Source organism: Ailuropoda melanoleuca, chromosome 10 (assembly GCF_002007445.2).
Source record: "Ailuropoda melanoleuca isolate Jingjing chromosome 10, ASM200744v2, whole genome shotgun sequence".
Taxonomy (NCBI): domain Eukaryota; kingdom Metazoa; phylum Chordata; class Mammalia; order Carnivora; family Ursidae; genus Ailuropoda; species Ailuropoda melanoleuca.
Window position 1 is genome coordinate 9,120,755 of NC_048227.1, and position 21,486 is coordinate 9,142,240.

Below are 21,486 nucleotides of genomic sequence, written 5' to 3' on the forward strand. Positions count from 1 at the left end.
CGCCTCTTGGGGCTCGAGGCCTCAGCGCGCCTGCGCGCCCCGCCCCGGGCGGCCCTCCCTGGGCGCCCCGGGACTCCCCTCGGCCGCAAACCGGCCGGGGTGCGCGGCGGGCGGGCGGCACGTGCTGCGGACAAGGCGAAGTGCGAGGCGCTCCCAGTGGGGTCCCTGGCTCTCGGGGTTTGAAGGTCGGCACCTTTGTCCTCTGCCAATGGTTGCTGCCTTTACCTATGTTTTATGCACTTGACCTTAACGGGTGCGGGGTTCTGCTGCCTCTCGTCTCCAGCGCCCTCGCTTTCTATATAATACTGCCGTGCTTTAACCACAGAATTTCACACCTTTCTTCAGTATGCCTTCCGAACTTTGCGCACACCTGTTCCCTAGCTGGAATTCTCTGATCGCTTTACCTGGTGAACTGACCACTTACTTTTCTGTCATCCAGATCCAACTCTGAGAAGCCTTCCCCCGATATCCTCGGGTTCCAATGAGCACTCTACAGCACTGTGTGATTTAATTCCGCAATCGTTAACCGGGTGGTGCCTGTGTTGTACAAGGCTATGTGGTCAACGCGGAGGACAAAATCTGGGTTTTTGCCTTCAAAGAGCTTCCAGTTTAGAAGAACAGGCAGACCAGAAAACAGGCCTTTAAAATGCCATTTTATAAATGATAGGCTAAAGTAAGTTCCAGGTGCAGTGACAGCCCTAATCCAAATGAGGGGTGTCCAGAGGCTTCTGGGAAAATATAACCTTGAAGCTGACCTCTGAAAACAGGGTACATGTAAGGCCTGTGTCCACACATTGTAGCACGTGCTCAATAAATGTTTGGGTGAATGTTTAATTTTGAGCGCAGCTCACTTGCTCTCCCCCTCCCCACAGGCATTTATTGATGCCTGAAGTATTTAGTGAGGATCATATAGTAACTGCCTCAGGAGATATAAAGGAGGCAGGTGACAGTTTGCAATGATTAATTGGTTACTAGTGGTTACTTCTCTCGCCTCTAGAGAAACTTCCTTCTGTGTGCCCCAGAGAAATGCCTAGCTAACTCTGAACTTGACACAGCCTCTGACTATGTTCAGGCTTTCATGACTTGCTAACATGACGATTTGACAAGCATATGCTGTCTTGCTAATGAGAGGCCTGGGAATAGCATCTGCCTGACTGAGGACTGGAAGAGCTGAACCAGCATGTGGAGGGAAGGGATGATTCTAGAACTAATGGGATCAAAGGTGGCACGTCTGTTTCTCAGGCCCAACAGATCCAAAATAACTCAGTGTAAGTACTGCCTGAGCACCTGTTATATGCCCTACAGCATGTAGGACAGTGTGTGATGCCAAGATGAGTAAGACACACTCCTTGCCCTTGCGGTGAGGGTAAGAAAAGCAGGAGGAAAAGAAAACACAAGGCGGAATATAGTAAGTGTCGCGAAAGAGGCCAGCTCTCTAGGATTCTCCCAATTCTGTTTACAGATCTCCCTGGTGTAAGCACACAGCTCAACAACCCCTGACAGTTATATCTGGCTTCTCTCTCACCCTTGTCTAAGTGCTGGCCAGCCTCCCCGCTGAGGTTTCTTGCCTACAGCTTCTCTTTACTTCACTGCCTTTTCCAGCAGTGCTCCTTCCAGCAGGTCGCTAGCATCCTACACCCATCTCTCCTCCAGCCCACCCTGCTAGTCAGCCAACATCCTCAGGCCATTCCCTGCCCTGAACACCCAATGAGCTCCCTGTTCTCTGCCCACATTTGTCCTAGCCATACTCCCCACCTCATCTCTAATGGAGCTCTCTGCATAAGAGAATTATCAAAGTGGGCAACTACCAACAACTCCCCACAGGCCACACAAATGCCCTCTGTTGACATCCTTTTCTTTTAAAGAACTCTACCCTTTGCTGTCTCTGAAAACATTCAGTAAAGATCCTGCCTCAGGGCCTTTGTACTGCAGTCCCCTTTACCTGAAACACCCATCCCATATATAGTTCATGACTCCCTCTCTCACATCTTTCAGATCTTTAGTCAAATGTTATCTTCTCAATGCAGCCTTTCCTAACCGCCTACCAAAGAATGTAGTATCCATCCCTCCACTCACTATTCCCCTTCCACAATTTATTTGTCTCCAGAGCATTCATCACCCCCTGAAATAATATTTTTCTTATCTCTCTTGTTTATTATCTATCCTCTTTTCAGTAGTTCTGAGAAGGTACAACATGGTCTGTTTCATTTTGTCCCTATGGGGGCGCCTGGGTGGCACAGCGGTTAAGCATCTGCCTTCGGCTCAGGGCGTGATCCCGGTGTTATGGGATCGAGCCCCCACATCAGGCTCCTCTGCTGGGAGCCTGCTTCTTCCTCTCCCACTCCCCCTGCTTGTGTTCCCTCTCTCGCTGGCTGTCTCTAGCTCTGTCGAATAAATAAATGAAATCTTAAAAAAAAAAAATGATTGTCCCTATGCGACTCTTGATCTCAGGGTTGTGAGTTCGAGCCCTATGTTGGGTATAGAGAGTACTTAAAAATAAAATCTTAAAAAAATAATAATAAAACAGAAGCTGGTATTCCGTAGGTGCTTATTACATACTTGTTGAATGAATGCCCAACCTCAATGCATCTTCTTCCATGAAGCCTTCCTCAGATCACTCTGAGCAGGAAGAAGGATGCCTCCCTTCCCTGAACCCCCACAGGACCCCAAACACAGTCTGCATTACACTCAGGGGCAGGGATTGCCAGGGCAGTCAAGAGAAGCCACCCTGAGGACCACATGACACTGGGTGTATGTCCTCATGTTCCCATAGATCCTATGTTAAACCACAACTGGAAGTTCTTGTACTTGTTCCTTTGTTCCTTATGATCTGCTATCCCCTGAAGTGTCAGTCCTGTGAGGGCTGGGACCCTGTGGTCAAGTTCACCATTACATCCCCAATGCCTAGCATGACACTGAGCACAGGGAAGGGACTTACTAAAGACAGATGGGAAGAATGAATGAATGAACGCCATTCTTCCCTGCAGGGCCCACATCCACTGTGCCCTCCCTCCCTACCCTGTCCGCATGACCTGTAGAGCACCCTGCTTTCTCTTTCAGAGCAACGTAGCCCTACTGCAGTGCTCAATCTCCCTCAACCAGCACATGTGCCCAAGGCCCAGCACACCTGTGATAACCACAGCTCTTATTCATTTTTTAAAGATTTATTTATTTATTTTAGAGAGTGAATGAGAGAGAGAGAGCAGGGGAAGGGGAAGGGGCAGAGGGAGAGGGAGAGAATCCCAAGCAGACTCTCCACTAAGCATGGAGCCCAATGCGGGGCTCAATCCCATGACCCTGAGACCATGACCCGAGTGAAACCAAGAGTTGGACACTCAACCACCAACCAGATGCCCCGACCACAGCTCTTCTAAAATCCTTTCTGTGGCTCCCCATTGCTTCAGTTCAAACTCACACTGTAGCATTGCCCAGGTCCCCCAGTATGACCCTGGTCACAGGGAAAAGAATGCCAGGAGACAGAAACCAGGGTCAGAATGCCAGCTTGGCCACATATTTGTGGCATAGCATAGGTCACCTAACCACTCTGAATCCTAGTTTCGTTTTGCTTTTTGAAATGAGTTCACTATCAATGGCCCTGTACCTCACAGGGTTGTACTGAGGATCTGATGATGTGGGGAGTGGATGAGCTTTGTAAACTACAAAGTGCCTTGCAGGCAGAAATACTTTTTTTGTTTGTTTGTTTGTTTTTTTGTTTTTTTTTTGTTGTTGTTGTTGTTTTTTAAAGATTTTATTTATTTATTCAACAGAGATAGAGACAGCCAGTGAGAGAGGGAACACAAGCAGGGGGAGTGGGAGAGGAAGAAGCAGGCTCCCAGCAGAGGAGCCTGATGTGGGGCTCGATCCCGTAACGCTGGGATCACGCCCTGAGCCGAAGGCAGACGCTTAACCGCTGTGCCACGCAGGCGCCCAGAAATACTTTTTTGGTTTCTGGTGCCACTGCTCCTGCCTGTACTCAGTTCCAGCCAAACAAGACCCGCTCCCTGTTTCCCACTCACCACCCTCCTTTTGAAATACCCATCTTTCTTTTAATTTTTTTCAAAGATTTTATTTATTTATTTGACACAGAGAGAGAACACAAGCAGGGGGAGAAGCAGAGGGAGAGGGAGAAGTAGGCTCCCCACTGAGCAGGGAGCCCGATGTGGGGGACTCGATCCCAGGACCCTGGGATCATGACCTGAGCCAAAGGCAGACACTTAACTGACTGAGTCACCCAGACGCCCCAAAATACCCATCTTTCAAGACTCCACCTCCTCCACAGTTGTTCCCAAAGCATGTAATCCCACCCTTAATCAGACCCCCAGAGCACCGAATTCGCCCCTGTCAGCCCTATCTTTTTATTTTACCTCCTGAAAAGCTGAGATCCTCACCGGGCTGCCTCAGTGGACAACAGGGCCCAAGGAACCTGGTGATGCTTGTTGGTTCCAGCCTAGAACCCTGGGTGTTCCTTTCCCACACTGGTATCTGCGAAAACCTGTTTGAAGACAAGCCTCAAGGAGAAAGAGCCTGAACTATGCTGGAGTTCCTCTCTCTTCCCTCCTTCTTGGTCGTGTCAAAAGCCCTGTTGAGAGAGAAGACAGAGGACCAGGATCAGGGTCATCTTTCTGTGAAAGGCACTTTGGAGCTGTGCTCCTTTGTAAGGCCACAGAGGCCCAAGAACCAGTCCTAAGGAGTAAGGGAAACCTATAGGGGGTTGTAAAGGACTCCCTGTGTCTTTGCAAGCAGGGACAGGGAACCTTTTGGAATTCTTTGAGAGCTCGTATGGGCTAAAAATGAAAGGTTGAATGAGGACTTCAAAACATTCACAGGCGGTGGGTCCCTCATGCATTGCTAATGAGCAGTGACAGGAAGTGACAAACAAGGAAACAGCCAGCAGTGAAGAGCTGTGCATTGTGGGAGCTCTCTCCTTTCTCGCTCCTGGCCATCTTGGTGGCTGCTCTTGGTGGCGGCCCTCCCTGACCTAAGGAAGGAAGGTGGCAGCCAAAAAGAAGATGAAAAAGTCGCTGGAGTCAATCCACTCTAGGCTCCAACTTGTTATGGAAAGTGGAACATACACGCTGGGGTACGAGCAGACTCTGAAAATGATTGCACATGGCAAAACAGAGCTAGTCATCCTTGCCAAAAACTGCCCAGCCTTGAGGAGATCTGAACTAGAATGCTACGCCATGTTGGCCAAAACGGTGTCCGTCACTACTACAGTGGCAATAATACTGAATTGGGCACAGCTTGTGGGAAATACTACAGAGAATGCACACTGGCCATCACTGACCCAGGTGATTCTATATCATTAGAATCACGCCAGAGCAGACTGGTGAAAAGTAAATCACACAAAATTTCGCTTTAGTGAAACTGACCAGAGCTTCTTGGGGAAAAAAAAGAACACAGCTAGTGAGGGCTCCTCAGAGGCAGAGAGAGCCCAGTGCTGCCCCAACTATGAGGACCCACCCGGCCACCAAGAAGCTTGTTAAAAAGGCAGATCCCTGGGCCCTGTCCCCAAGGTGCTGTTTTTGGTTTTGGGGTTTTGTTTTTTTTATGTCCCTAAGGTTTTATCTCCATAGTTCAGTGGTCCAGCTTGGGCACATGTATTTTATTTTCATTATATTTATCTTTTTTTTTAAAGATTTTATTTATTTATTTGACAGAGAGAGACAGCCGGTGAGAGAGGGAACACAGGCAGGGGGAGTGGGAGAGGAAGAAGCAGGCTCCCAGTGGAGGAGCCTGATGTGGGGCTCGATCCCAGAACGCTGGGATCACGCCCTGAGCCGAAGGCAGACACTTAACGACTGAGCCACCCAGGCGCCCCTCATTATATTTATCTTAATATACAATACTTCCACGTATACAATACACAATACTTAGTATACAATACTTCCACGCTGGAAGATTAAAAGGGTACGATGATGTTAGTACTTCTGAAGCTGGGTAATGGGCACACAGGGGCTCATGATACTGTTCTCCCTACTTTCATTATATTCTGAAACTTTCTATAATAAAACCCTTCTTAAGGTATGCAGTGAAGTTCAAAGGTTAAACCAATAAAACAAACCCTTCCCTTTTTCCCTCCCCAGTCCTGCAGTCACCATGTGCCTCCATTGTCTCACCTTCCAGAATAAGTGTAACGTTACGTGGTTTATTTGAGATGTTTCTTGCTTCTTGTGATAGGCCTGTATTGCTATAAACTTCCCTCTTAGAACCACTTTTGTTGCATCCCAAAGATTTTGGACTGTTGTGTTTTCATTTTCATTTATCTCCATGTATTTTTTATTTCCCCTTTGATTTCCTGGTTGACCCATTCACTGTTTTGTAGCATATTATTTAACCTCCATGAATTTATGTTCTTTCCAGATTTTTTCTTCTGATTGATTTCTGGTTTCCTAGCATTGTGGTCAGAAAAGATTCATGGAATGACTGTTGATCTTTTAGAATCTGTTGAGACTTGTTTTGTGGCCTCATATGTGATCTCTTCTGGAGAATATTTCATGTGCCCTAGAAATGTATATTCTGCTGTTCTAAGGTGGAATTTTCGGAATATATCTGTTAAATCCAACTGGTCCAATGTGTCAGTCAAAGCTACTGTTTCCTTGATTTTCTGTTTGAATGATCTGTCCATTGAGGTAAGGCGGGGTGTTGACACTGGGCTAAGATCAAAGTACATTCCTTCCTAGAGATTCTAAAGGAGATCTGTTTCCTTTCTTTTTCCAGCTTCTAGAAGCTGCCCACTGTCCTTGGTTCATAGCTCCTTCCTCCATCTTCAAACCCAGCAACATCAGATTGAGTCATTTTCATGCTGCTGTCTCTCTGATTCCCTCTTCTGCCTCATTCTTCCACTTTTAGGGATGTTATATCCCTGTGATTACAGTGAGCCCACCAAGATAATCCAGGATAATCTCCCTATTTCAAAGTCAGCTGATTAGAGACTTTAATGCCATCTGCTACTTTAATTCCCCTTTGGCATGTGTCCCTACAAAATTCTTATGTTGAAATCCTTCACCTCTTCACCATCTCCATCATGGTGTTGGGAGGACGGGTCTTGGGGAGGTGCTTAGGTCATGAAGGTGGAGCCCTCCTGAATGGTATTTGTGCCCTTAATTTAATTTAATTTAATTTATTAATTAATTTATTTATTTGAGAGAGAGAGAGAGCCGACTGAGAGAGCACAAGCAGAGGGAGCAGGCACCCCTCCCCAACTGAGCCAGGAGCCTGACGCAGGGCTCTATCCCAGGATGCTGAGATCAAGACGCTTAACTGACTGAGCCACCCAGGCACCCCCTTTTTTTTGCTGGGGGGGGGGCATGTCTTTTTTAAAAGATAATCTTCTGAGTAGCCCAGTTTGGAAGTCAGGTTGGGCTCTGGCTCAGAAAGAATACCCAAGTTTGAGTAGGGAGCTCTGACCCAATTTCATTATTTATTTAAATATTCTCCTTACATAAAAAAAACAAGTGAACAAAAATATCCTTTGAGATTTGTAACTTAAGCATGTACAGCTGGGCCTGCCTTCTCCCCACAGCCACAGAAAGGAAATATCTCCTATACGCCACACACAGTTCATAGAAGGCTCAGCAACTATGTATGGAAAAAATGAGAGAAGAAGAAAAAGGGAAGGAGGGAGAGAGGGAGGGAGGGCAGGAGCTCTCCTTACCATCCTCCTGACACTGGGTCTGCCCAGTTTTCCATCTGCCTCCCCGGGTGACCTGTTCTCTCTTCTTCTCCAGCTTCTGTTGTTACTTCCACTCACCTGTAGAAATAGAACACACCCTCAGGCAGGGCATTGGCGTCAGGAATAATGGAGCTATTTCTGGAGCCACTAATGAACCCCAAATATCATAACAAAAGTTGCCCCTTTTGTTCTAAACACTTAGAAAATGACAAGGGTTATGGGAGCTGGGTGTCAGAGCCACGATAGAAGACCAAAGTATATTATGCCTTATTATAAATCACAACAGAGGAATAACTGAAGAGAGATGCTGGCTGTTGTCTTTATAATAAAGCAATGTGAAAATAAATAAAGGCAATGTCATTAAAAATGGTGTCGGGAAGCCCTAAAGGGACAGCTCTCAATGCACTGCCATTCAGCTCCAAATAGCAGGAAGCTTAGTTCGCATAGGCCAGCAGGAAGTCTCCTTGCCCAGCCCAGCGAATGTACTCAACCAATGAAAACCCGTCACTACCCTAAGCTCTTGTCAACAGCCCCTCCCAACTTCTTTCCTTCCTCCATAAAAGTAAGACCCTTTTCATTCTATCCTAAGTAAGCAGGACAGGCTAGCTGCTGTAACAAATAACCCCACTCATTCTATGCCTTTTAACACAATATGAATTTATTTCTTGTTCATGGTCACAATACAATGCTAGGGTCAGGGAGGACCCACCCCACAGAGTTGTTCAGGGGCCCAGGTTCCCTCCATCTACAGCCTCAGCGGTCTCCAGTGAATCCTCTGCTCCCAGCTAGCAGGGAAGAGAAGAGAGCACACAGAGAACCCCAGGAGGGTTTCTAGAGGTAGTCCCAGACTCAGCAGATCACTTCTGCACACATTCCAGGTCTCGTGTCACCTAGTTGCAAAAGAGGCTGGAAATCGTCTCAACTTGTAGGAGAAAGAGGAGAAGCATGATGTTGTAAGCAACAGTAATCTCTCCCACAGTGGACAAATTCAGGGTGTGGCACATCGAGAAATTTGCTTTTGCCCTGGGCTGTAGCCATATGTAGGGCAGAGGCCACCTCATTAAGGTGACATACACACTCAGGGATCAGAAACCAGTCATCATCACAATAACATCATCAGCATTTCTTTCACTTTGGGTTTGTTGTGCTGGTTGCTGTTTCTCCCCCCTCGGGGCTCTGCAAACCACTGAAACCTGCTGGACTGTCACTATGGGGATGGTTTGTGTACATGTCTATGTCCCAGCCTGACCATCATTTTACATCCTGTAAATGCCAAGGCTGAGAACTTAGCATTCATTTAAGATATGATCAAGTAGCTGGATCTGAAAGACACGATAGCAAATGAGAAGGGAGACCTTTAAGTGGACAGAGGAAAAAGTGATGGTGCAGTCCAGCAGGCACCAGGGGGTGGGTTGCTGAATCTTGCCACATCACACATCACCCTGGCCTCTGGTGTTTTGTCGCTGATGAGGAACGGGTCCCCCACCCTTGCTCCCATCAGCTGATTCAGAATCAATACAGGAGGAGACAGTGGTGGTGGGTTCCAGGATTCCCAGAAAGTCTTAGAGAGACCAGCGGAGCAAGCGGGTATTGGGGGTCTGGTGGATTGCAGCTACCACCACCCCACCCTTCCTGCATGGCCATGAAGTCTCCTTGGTAGCCAGTGCCTTGAGTTCAAGTTGTCTGGACGTGAAGGAGGTGAACTGAAATCCTGGGAGGTGCCCAGGGTGGCTACAGCCTCCAAACTCCAGGGTTTGGCCTTCTAGTGCTGGAGCTCTAATGATCTCCTCACTCAGGAGCAATTAGCCCCTGGGAGAATCACACTCTGGTGTGAACTCACAAGACGTTGTCATCCCAGAAAGTAAGGGAATAATTTCTACCGGCAGCACAGTTGCACGGTGGAGGGGGTAAGTGGAGGCCATGGTGGGCTCATTAACTGTTGAGCACTAAGCGTATGTGTTCGTTATCATGTTGGCCAACAGATGTGAAGTGCCAACTACGTGCTCTTGCACGGCTGCGCTGAGTGGAAGGTGCAAGATAGACTCCGGAAGACTACAGAGTCCCTGCCCTCAAGGGGCTTGCCTCGGGATGGCAAGGTCAGAGGCACAGGGGTGGGGGGGGTTGGGGGGAGTGACACCAAGAACAAGCTCGAACTCTGGATTCTGTCTCAGGGCTGAATTCTTGTCACTTAACCTCAAGAAACCCGTTTGTCCATCTGCAACATGGGAATCACTGCTACCTCACGAGAGCTGCTGTGAAATGAATGAGGAAATGGATGTAATGAGAGGTCATTGTGAATACTTGCAACGTATCATGCGATGGTCTTACTGGTTTTGTAAAAGCACACATTCGTTGTAGGAAACAGACAACACAGGACTAAAACTATGCACCTTACTGCCAGATATTAGCCTCTGAAACATGCATTTACCAGAGTAGCTAAAATTAGGAAAACACATCCATACACAAGACACAGTCCTGGGCTTCAAGTATCACAGAAAGATCAGCAGACGAAGGAGCTGGTTTTCTGGATGCTGAGTGGCTGGGCACAGGCAGTGGGAAGACCCCAGGGCCCCTGGGAAAGTGGTCAGAAGGAGCGTGGGGCTGAGGTGAAGAGGAGGAAAGGAGTCCCTGGGATGTAACAGTAAGCCATGAGGATGAGAACTCCATCTGAATCTCTCCGTGTATTGTGTGGCTTAAAAACCTACAAGCCAAGCTCTATTCCTGACCTCCTCTTACAGCAGCCTCAGGCTCTGGGAGTTTGAAGGATGTGCCCCCAACCCGAGGCTGGTTCAAGGCTTCTGTACCCCTGGGTCAAGTATGGAAAAGGCCCCTTCTGAAGGGAGGTATCCAGAACAAGCACCCAAGTGGGTGCTCAGGGATCCTGAGGCCCCGGAGGCAACTGGGGAAGGTTCCAGGGAGGTGGAAGTTCTTTAATCCAGCTGACTGGCCCTCTGTTAGGCTGTGAGAATGCTGAAATCGATCAGACATGTCCTCCTGCCCTCCAGACAATCCGAACACAATGTAGGGCATAGACAGAGGAAAGTTAAGGCTTGTGAAAACAATGAGGGGCCATTAAGTTAGTCTGAGGTAATGGGAGGAGAGCAGTCTCCAAAGACAACTCCTGAGGGAGTTGAGGTCATGGCCCATGTGGCCAGGGACATGAGCCGGAGGATTTCCTGGGCCAAGCCGGGAATGGGATAGCCCTAGAGGGCCCTTGGCTGGTTCACTGCAGCTTTTCCTCTGCTGAGCACAAGCAAGAAAACGCTCACCTGTAGAGCAGACCACGCGCTCAGGCAAGGCAGCACGGTATGGAGCATAACCCGAATCAAGGCAGGAGAGCACAGCGCAGTGCCTCCCCACGCTTGGGTAGCGGAATTACCTGAGAGCTGGTAAAGAACACAGAGGCTCAGGCCTGCCTAAGCAGGATAGGACCTGGGACTCTGTATTCGTACCCAGGTCCCGGGTGATTCTGACACCTGCCACAGCTTGAGAACCAAGAACATGAGCTCTGGACACGGACTCTGTGGATTTGAATCACAGCTCAGCCACGCACCTCCTCGGCGACTCTGGCAATTCACCACTGGTGATACGGAAATTCTAGGAGTACGTAAGTCAGAGCTGCCGGGAGGGTGGAGTGAGTTGTTACCGGCACAGCACTGAGAACAGTGTCTGGACTAGGAGCTGTACTCTGGGAATGGTACCCATTATTCTCTGGCCTGTTTCAGCTGTGGCAGAAAGGTGCCACCAGAGAAGCCAAAAACATTAAAGGAAGGGATTAGAGGGTAAAACAGGATATTTGATATTTAACTGAGATTTTTACCAAAACAAACAGAAAATCCTACTTGATTAGCTAGCCTACGCTACCAGCCAGTGAGCAGTTTGAGAAGCTGTGTGCCCACGTTGCAAAGACAGCATCCACAAGAGGAAAAGCTCAGCCCCCCATGACTGTCAGCTTGATCCTGGGGCATGATGGAGGAATGATGAAGGTGTGAATGGCTTGCATACAGGTGTCCTGGCTGCAGCTGCTCTGTGGGATACTTGTAAGAACTTAAAAGTTCTGGAGAGGCAGTAATCAGGCTACAGATACAGGTTAATATGCAGGGCTGTTTCCACATATCCCGAACTTCTAGAAGAACTCTGAGACATACTTGGCTGAACCCTTCGAACTCACAATACTCACTGTATTTCATTTCTGATGGGTTAAGGAGAGCTTGGCTTAGGTTAGTGAACTTGAAACTGCAGGCAAAAACCAGGTGTGGTTAACAAGGTAATGTGTTGGATGTGGGCCAAGAGGACTCCTTCTGGGGGACTTGTCCTGGCCTCCTCCGGCTATGTCCCTCTCCACGAGGCACAAGATTTGCAGGACCAGGGAAATGGGGACACCCAGACTTGTGTCCCCATCTCACCCACCAGACAAGTTCAGGTACCCATCTTAAATCTTGGAATCCCTGTCCAAAATGACCCAAGCCCGCTTCCGAGGCCTACAGGAGGAGCCTCTCCCCAGGGGCCATTTTCACAAAGATGGTGCACACCCTAAGGCCCAAGTGCCGGGTGGCCAAGGGATGGTGGTTTGCAGCAATATGAGGATACTTGGGAGGTGTGTGTTGGGGTTGCCCTTGCAACATGGGAAAGAACCAGATGGGTAGAGAAGGGAAGAGGCCTAGACCACGGGATGGCCATCTGTGACACCACACTGTGGCACAGACCGGACTCTGAGAATTCTAAATTCAAACTTGGCCTTCCAGAATGTTATGTCATGGTAAGGAGGATGGAACGAATCTGGGCTCAGCTTGATTTTTTAACTTTGAAATATTAAGACATGGCATGTGGATCTCCATTTGTATTCTTGCCTCTGGCTTTTACAAATGTTGGGGATGTGCCTGATGGCTAAAGATATGTACCAGATGGGCCTCAACTGAAATATTGGAGTGTGCCATTTATCATGTGCCTCAGGCAATTTACTTGCACTATCTAATAATACTGATGTTAAGGCCTTTCCATTGCAAGTAAGAATATCCCAATTCAAACAGACTTAATCATCAATCAATTTATTGGTTCTTGTGACTGACAAGTCCAATGGCAGACACCTCAGATGTGTCTGGGTCCGCCAGCCTCACCAGCATCCTCAGCACGTGGTCTGGGCTTTCCGGCATTAGCTTCTTTCTTGGGCAGGACTACCTGCTATAATAAGCCTACATCCGACTTACTAAGCAATCCTGGCAGAAAATTAAAGATATCACTTTTCTAAAGATCTGGCAAAGTGCAGGGACCTGACGATTGGTTATGCGCCCACCATGGAGGTCGTCTCAGTCTCTCTCCTCTAACCCATATGGATTAACAGTCAGGGAAGTGTCGTTCACCAAATAAAAATTAAGATGAGGTTGCTGGGAGAATGGCTGAGGCAAAAACAACTGTGGGTTGGAGGGGATTACATGCTTAGTACCCAAGTTAGCTGCTACTATTGTGATCGAGAGAACACGGATGGACTCACACCCGGAGAGCATGAGGACTGGAAAGTGGAAACCACGGTCATTTTCCAGCCGCCCCGAACTCTGGAATCGGAGAAATGGAGTCTTGGAAATGCGCTGACAAGCTTAGAAGACACACTGGAATTGCGGGTAAGAACGCCTTTGGTTGCTGCAGCCAATCCTGCAATGCCAACCCGTGCCCACCGTGCGCCTCTGCCTCAAGAGCTGGGTGTGAAACCAAGCCATGCTCGCCAAGAAGACTCCTCTGCAATTGTGTCGAGAAGTACATGAACCCCCAAATCATTAAGTTTCTAGATCTGTGGCCAATTTGGGGCAATGTTCGGTCTAATACTGAGATAAACTACTACCCCTGATGACTCATCACGACAGTATGTGCTTCCTACTCACCTCCTGTCATCTCCAATTACAGGACAATCTTGAATATGAGGATCCTTCTCACCTTGATGGAAATTGACCTAGACTATCAATAGGCCTTTAAATGTGCACTTTTGTGGTTTAAATACTGTGTTCTATTTTTGATGACTGATAAAAATAGGCTATATACCACCATTTAAAATATATCCCCAGCTTTTTATTTTGAAAAACTGCAAACCCACAGAAGTTGAGATAGTAATACTAAAATATTAATGCTGCCTTCACACACAGAGTTTTAATCAAAAACACACGGCGGCCTCTGCTCTATGTTAATATCTAGATACCTTCTCTATGCTGACAAGAGAAGCAGTCTCGACATCAGTGAGAGGAGCAGTGTCCTCAGGAAGTCTGTGACTTTTTTGTAGGGCTTCACTCATCTCATTAGACACAGCCCTGCAAGGCCCTCAGAACAGGATTTATTCCCATTTTACAGATGAGGAAACAAACTCAGAGAGAGGCCCAGTGACCTATCTGCTCAAGGTCTCAAGTCAGTAAGTGACCTGGCCAAACCTGGAGCCAAAGACTTCTTTTTTTTTCTTTTTTTAAAGATTTTATTTATTTATTTGACAGAGAGAGAGACAGCCAGTGAGAGAGGGAACACAAGCAGGGGTAGTGGGAGAGGAAGAAGCAGGCTCACAGCGGAGGAGCCTGATGCGGGGCTCAATCCCAGAACACTGGGATCACGCCCTGAGCTGAAGGCAAATGCCCAATGACTCCGGGCGCCCCTGGAGCCAAAGACTTCTGACTTCAGTAACTCAACATGCTACGGTCACCTGCCTCCTGGATACACAGTAAGAGTAAAGACAAAGCCAAGCCAACAGGCGAAGAATGGTTTTCCTCATTCTTCTGACAACCTGAAAGCAAATATTCACCGGGACCCATGTGCATAGTGTTATTAACCAGAAGTCTGTTATCAGGAGCATAAAACCACAATGGAAACTGAGTGGGACAACGCACACAGAGGGTATTGAAATGTCTGCGAACTGCCCCCGATTTGACTTCAATATTTATTGAGTGCTTACTCTGTCCCTGGTATTGCGCTTGGGAAACGGACCAAATAAGACAGACAAAGATTCTGCCCTTGTGAAGCTCACATTTTTGTAGCTTGACGAACAATCCAGAAGCTACCATTGAGAGATTGGTGGGCTGCATCTGGCCCATGTTAAGTGTTTTGTTTGGTCCACACAGTGTTTAAGTTTTGTCTTTTTATAATAAATCGCCAACTTCTAGCTTCTCTCAAACAAGCAACTTCTGCTGGATTTCTGAATAAGAAGTAGTGGCCACCCCTACCCCTCACCCCAGACACCTGCCCTCTAGAGATCACTTCTGTTTCCCCCATTTCCCAACATCCGACACCCAGGCCATTGTGGCCCCATGCATGCATTTGCATTTTCCACTTGACATCCATAAGCATTTCACCGGAAACCCCTGGAGCAAACAAATATCCAAACAAGATAATTTCACACAGCATCAGGTAAATACAAAATAAATAAAGTAAGCTAATATGACAGGTGTGATATGATTGGTGGAAAGGGCTACTTCAGACTGGGTGGTCAAGGAGGGTCTCTCTGAAGGGTAACTGAAACGGAGAACTAAATTATGACAAGCACAACAAGTTGGCCAAGAGAACAGAAAAAGGCTTCCAAGCACAGGGAAGGGCACGGGCACAGCTTCTGCCTGAGGTGGGACAGAACCTGGCTTGGTCAAATCCGTAACAGCAAATTTGGGGTGGCTGGGAGGGTGGTAACAAGATCACAGAGGAGGGAAGAAGCCAGATTACATAGGACCTTGTAGGCCATGATGAGAATTTTGGATTTTATTCCAAGTGCGATGGGAAGCCTTTGGAAGGTTTTTGTTTGGGAACAATGTGATCTGGTTTGCATTTTCGAAAATCACTCTACAGAGAGAGTGACTTAATGAGGCAAGAGAGGAAGCAGGGGGACCAGTGAAGAAGCTACCTTATCACAGTGCAGTAGGTGACAGTGGCTAGGACCAGGATGGTAACAGAAAAGATGGAGAGAAGCAGACTCAGGATATAATCTCAAGTCTAACTGAAAGAATTTTCTGATGGAGTAGATGGTAGGAGTGGGAGCAGGCTGGAGGGATTAATGAAAAAGGGAGTCATTAGGGATAACTCCAAGGTTGTGCCTTGTTCAAACCTTCGTGAGTTGGCGATGTCTAGGGGAGGCCCCGGTTTTAGGGAGAGAGACAGCAAGAACGTGATTTCAGATGAATACATTTTGCCAAGATTCAAGTCTTCAAGATCCTCATTTCCCTTCTCCCACATCCAAGGAGTCTCAAATCCAAATCATCTGAACTTCGAAATGCCTAATCTCTTACCAACTCTATCCCTTCAACTTCAAATCCATCGCCTACATCCTGATTTGATCCTCTCTCTTGCCTTGACTTTTACAGCAGCCATCTATAGCTAAAAGCACTTAAGAGCCACGTGTGCCTCCCTCCCACTAGCCATCATTGATGGCAGCGATCATGTCTTGTTCATATTTATCTCCAGTGCCTAGTGCTGTGCTGGGCACAGAGCAGGCACTGAAATATCTGACAAACTGAAAGGAGGTCTCCCCAAATAGGATATAACCTGGAAGAGAGAAATCCTATCTTGGAATCCTATGATTCCTCTATCCAACTTAAAGCAGAACCAGATACAACATGTATGATCAAGTTCCAGAAACTTCACCTTCCCAAGGGATGTATTTCTTTCCTTTTAATTAGTTTCAAACTACACTGAGTCCCACTTTTACCCGGTAGTTAATAAGTGAGTTTGGCCGACAGACAACATAGATTACTACTCTATTCCACTTTACTTCCAAATCTAGAGACTTCATGTGTGCATTCCTTCACAAAACCTTTGCAATAAGCAGCTCAAGAAAAAAATAATTCTCCATCTTACAAATAAAAAAACTGAGGCACAGAATGGAATCCCTTAATTCCTTTTCGATGGAGTTAGGAGCTTCGCCTGGATCAAGACTAGCCCTTCCCTGACACCATACCACAGTTCTGTCACTGCCAAGACTGCTGGTTAGTACGCAGGTGTCCCCTAGGTTTTGCCTCCACAATTACAAACTCCCAACTCCGTTGGGTACCAGGGTGTGTTACCAAAAGGTCAAGGCCATGTCTTCTCTCTCTCCAATTTACTAATTCCCTGGAAGACAGATTCCATCCCTTGGGCCCAGGAGAAAGAGAAGCACCTTGGTCATTAGACTGGGAGGTCAAGTAAGGCCAGGAGTCACAACCAGCAAGAAGACAGACAGAGATCAAAGTAGGCAAGAATAGTTTCAATGGGGAAAATGAGAGAGGAGCCACCACTGAGAAAATCAGAATACTCCTTTCAAAAGGTTTCCAGCTGGGGAGTACCTGGGAAGAAAAGTGGCAGCCATGGTGGCAGCAGCATGCCAGATCCTCCCTACCAGACCCTCCCAGAGTCATTTCTTCAGGGCGCCCAGGCTTCTCAGAGCCTCCTGGGCCTGGGTCAGCTGCTGCTGCAGCCTCTGGCGGGTGCTCTCATTGGAGGCCCGCTTCAGGAGGCCCTGCATTTCCTCTACCACTGCCCGGTGGCCGGGGGTGTTGTGGAAAAGCCGCACTGCCCGGTCCCCACAGGAGGCCAGAAGCCGGCCAGTGATGTCAAAGGACAAGTCAGCGATACACTCCCCATGGACCTGCTCAAAGCACTCTTCCTTCTCACCCCGCCGGGTGTTGTAGAGATGAATACTGCTGCCACTGGCCAAGGCCAAGACCTGGGCGTCAGGGGAGAGTGCCAGGCGGCACGGCATGGTGCTCGCCTCTTCAAAGCAGCCTGTCCTCAGCAAGTAGGGATCCTGCTGCTTCTTGTATTCCACATCTGTGTCCCACAGTTTCCACGTACCGTCCTTGGAGACCGAGGCCATCCTGCAGCATGGAAAATCATGGCTCTAGCCCCAACACACCCTGCGGGGGAGGCACTGGGACGGTGTGAGGGGCTCTAGCTAGGAAGCCAACGGCACTGCCGGGCCTACTTCCTGCTGAGGGCCAGCCAGGTGCTCTACCTGCTTCAGAGCTGCTGCAGAGATAGGCAAAAGGGCCCTGGTTGCCAAGAGGAGCCGAGAGCACCGGTAAGACATAAGAGAGGAGGCACTAACCTGCGGGAGTCATTGGAGAAAGCGAAGAAGTGGACGGCTGCAGAGTGCCCCTTCAGTTCAAAGGCTCGCACAACCTCCTGGAAGTCGTTTTTTTTCCCAAAGCAGACTTCCCAAACTTTGACATCTGGGGTGAAGCCACACGAGGCCACAAACCTGCCACACAACCAGGTTCCTTTACAACTTAATTTTAAGGGCATCTCATTTCTGCCAACCCACTAAACCTCATTCCTGAAAAAGTGAATAATCTTATATGTAAACAATGCGATCTTTTAAAACCACTTTTATACACATGACTTCAGTTCATCCTCAAGACCACGCTGTAAGATATATAGTCCCCCCACCCCAGCCTTTTAAAAACTATAGATGGAGAGAGACTAAGGACTTGGGTCTAGGCGTCCTGATTCCACACTGTATGCTCTTTCCACTATTTGAAGCTGGCTCTCTGCTCTGTACCTGGCCACAACTTCTGCCCATCCCAGATGCCAAGTCCCTCCCTCCTCACCTGCTACAGGGGGATATAGCAGCATGGGTATTGTTCATCTGGTTGGTGTTGATGGTAGACAGCACATGACCTTTCAGATTCCAGATGAGGACAGTCGTGTCACTGGAAGCAGTCATAATGAACTTCCCTGAGAGGGGAGGAGGGTGACATGAACCGAGGTCAATGACCTGACCAAGTGTCATTGTCTAAGGAGACACTTATAAAGGCCTCTGCTGACTCAAACACCCATGCTCCCCTCCTGGGCCAAGGGTCCCCACAGATAAGGACTTTGCTCAAGACTGTGGGTCTTACCTGCTTCCCTTGGGGACTTGCTGTGGCTCCAGGACTCCAGGGGAGCCCACGGCTGGAGCCCCTTTGTCACACTAGGGCTGAGCATAATTCTCAGGCAGTGTTAACTCATTCTACAAATAATTGGGGTTATTCCTTCTAGTCTTAGGTAAGCTCCACCCCTGAATGCCTCTTACCTGTGTCTGCAATGCCAATGTTGATGATGGGTGCCTTGTGCTTTTTAGGAAAGTCCTCTGGGTTGGCTGTGAAGGTATAGCCCCCATCCTCTCGCTTGGTCATCTTGAAGACACGAAGGGTGTCTCCACTGGCCAGCCAGACGATGAAGGCTCTAGAGACAGGTAGCAGACAAGACACTCATTTGTTTGGACACAGAGACCTATGTGTGCCAGTTCCTATGCTAGGCTCTGAGGAAAATCATGCCCCAGTCCAGCCCTGCAACTTAAGTAACCCCTTGGTTCGAAACCTCTTAATACTCCTCAGAAGATATGACTCTCATAGCTTTGGCTCCTTCAGTGTCTCTCTAGAGTTTAGAAAACCATTATGATAGCTTCCAAGATGAATTTGGAGCCAGGCTTTATTTGGTACTTCCCAAGTAGGAACACATCTTCCCCTCTCTGCTTCCTTGCTATGTAAAATGCAGAGACCTCCAGGGAGCCCCAGGCAGTGCTCAACCTACCCAGACACTCTTTCTGCCACCCCTAAGGAGATCCAAGGTCCCCCCTTGCTATCCTCATCAGGTATGGGAAAGACATAAGCCTGGGGCTGGGCTTCTGCAAGCAAAGCTGAGTCCGCTGAGTCCCACCTGCAGTCAGGGCTGAAGCGCACCAGGGTGGCATGGTCCAGCTCCACATTGGCTCTCATGCTGCGATGTTCCCGCTGCAGGAAGTCCTTGGTGCTCCAGATGCGGACAGTGCGATCATCTGCACAGGTGGCCAGGTACTTGCCATTGCTGCTAAAGTCCATGCAAGATATGTTCCCACTGTGGCTCTAAGGGAAGGGTTGCAGGAAGTATGAACAGGGACCCCTTGGGCAGATGGGGTCTGTCGCCTGGATTAACGGCAAGCTGCTGATGGCCTGTGATTAGGAGGGACAGGATGGGGTATCCCCACTGATTTTGGTCAGAGGCAGAAGAGTCTGTCATGTGCACAGAATACTAACGAGGAAAAGTCTGGGGTGGGGGTGAGTCTCTGTATATGTGTGCTGAGCATGGGGACCCATGTACCTTCAGTGCCCCAGCCAGCAGGCGGTGAGTGAAGTTGTGCTGTTGAGGTTTCTCCTTGCGAATTCGTTGATGCTGTTTCTGCTTCTTGGATCTCAAGGACTTGTCAAGTGGCAATCCATTTGCTTTTTGGCCTGTGAGGAGGGGCCGTGTCATCTACCCATTCACTCACTCACGAAGCATTTCTGACCATCTATGACTGGGCCAGGCATGGAGTGGAGCAGCAAGAAATGACCAGATAGGGTCCCAAGCTCGAGAAGAGAGTGATGTTGGCAAAAACAGGGGTCTGGAATCAGACTGGGTTTGGATTGTGTCTCTCCCACTGAGTGATCTTGAGACTGCTTGCTGTTAGTGCATACACCACCGCAGTGCAAATTAGAAAAGGCACCCTCTCTGGGCCGGCGCAGCTCAGTGGGGACATAGCACAGCCAGCCAAGTGCAGATGGTTGGCCAGACATCCCTAGGTAGGCAAGAAGGTGCACAATCAAATCTGGTGGCCCTGGCCTTGGTTACAAGTTACTTAAATTGCTCTTGGGCTTGGCTGCCTTAAAGAGAAATTATGATTACCCAACACAAGCATTAAAGGTTCACAGGACTACCAGAGAGAACTCAGGGACGAGAGGTAGGTAGTCAACACCTGCTGAGCACCAACCCTGTGCCGGGAACGGTGCCAGTCACTTTTGCATAAAATAGCTATTTTCATTGAGAATCAGGACAGGTGCAAAGCTGGCATGTGTTAAGATTACTGCAGATGCCCCTCAATTACTACAGGAAATAAATTCCTGAGGCCCATGTACACAGACCACCACAATCTGCCTTCTCCAGCCTTGTCCCCCCAGTGCTCTCCTCTCCCCTCAAATTAGAGTCCCATCAAATGCCCTTTGAGAACTGCCCGCCTCTATGCACGTTGCCTTTGCCGGTGATGTTTTTCCTCCCTCCTTTGCCAAACTGACACATCTAGCCTTCAAGACCCCACACCACGTGTTTCCTACTCAGTGAAGATTTCCTTGACCCACCCCCCCCCAAGAAAGCAGGGCTGACCACTCCCACCCGTGGGTTTCCGGTTGCTGGTACCGACCTCCTCCCTGAAACCTATTACACTCTATTTTTCACTTACATTTTCGGATGTTCTTCTTCCTTACGCGACAGCGTGCTCCCTAAAGGAAAAATCCCCCCCTCTATTGAGAACTAGTCGGAGCGCTTCCAAATGCGTGTCCGTCTCCCCTCACTCCTCCCCGCTTTCCTAAAATAACGAGCAAGTAGGGAGCTCGAGAGTTTGCAAGCGCTCTCGCAGCAACCCCGGGAAGACGCGGAGGCTGAACGGGACAGCTCCTTGGTCTCGGCCACCGAGAAAGTGGCAGCGCGGGACCCAGCCTGTAACTACGGGCGCGACCACCCCGGCGAGCCGGTACCTCGTCTCGGGAAGCGAAGCTCATTTCACCAAAGGAGAAACTGAGGCCCCGGTGGTCCGCGGCACCCCTGCCGGGCCAAGCCGCACGTCGGACCACGGGGAGGTAGTCCCCACCCTTTCCGCCCCTCCCCCGCTCCACTAACCGGCTGACCGGCTGGACGTCTCCTCCTCCGCGCGCAGCCACCCCCGCGCTACCGCCGCCGTCGCCATCAGGGCCAGCAGCCCGAGCAACAGCGACAGGCCCATCAGCTCCGGCATCTGCGGCAGCTCCATGTTGGCAGGGCCGCTGCCACCTCAGCCTCCGACTACGCGGGCGCCGGCACGCCTCCGCGGGGCCGCGCACGCACGCGGGGGG

General features: G+C 49.0%; 1 protein-coding gene and 1 pseudogene across 1 annotated transcript; one reads left to right on the forward strand and one right to left on the reverse strand.

Annotated features, from left to right (window-relative positions):
* The window catches only part of LOC100466500, a 5,587-nt pseudogene extending 247 nt beyond the window's left edge, over nucleotides 1–5,340 (forward strand).
* A 2,446-nt stretch (nucleotides 5,341–7,786) lies between these two features.
* Nucleotides 7,787–21,471, reverse strand: TBL2 (transducin beta like 2). The gene is made up of 7 exons (XM_002923474.4): nucleotides 21,275–21,471; nucleotides 19,724–19,854; nucleotides 19,304–19,488; nucleotides 18,678–18,829; nucleotides 18,214–18,340; nucleotides 17,712–17,864; nucleotides 7,787–17,481 (listed from the first exon to the last, which is right to left on the reverse strand). The coding sequence occupies exons 1-7, from the start codon at nucleotides 21,402–21,404 to the stop codon at nucleotides 17,019–17,021; spliced, it is 1,341 nt and encodes a 446-aa protein (XP_002923520.2). The 5' UTR covers nucleotides 21,405–21,471; the 3' UTR covers nucleotides 7,787–17,018.
* Nucleotides 21,472–21,486: the final 15 nt, after the last annotated feature.

Coding starts and splice junctions, on each gene's coding strand:
- TBL2 (XM_002923474.4), bottom strand. CDS start 21,404: ATGGAGCTGCCGCAGATGCCGGAGCTGATGGGCCTGTCGCTGTTGCTC. Junction 19,489..19,723: donor TGCTGGCTGGGGCACTGAAG/GTACATGGGTCC, acceptor CCCTTCCCTTAG/AGCCACAGTGGGAACATATC. Junction 17,482..17,711: donor TTCTCCAATGACTCCCGCAG/GTTAGTGCCTCC, acceptor TCCATGCTGCAG/GATGGCCTCGGTCTCCAAGG.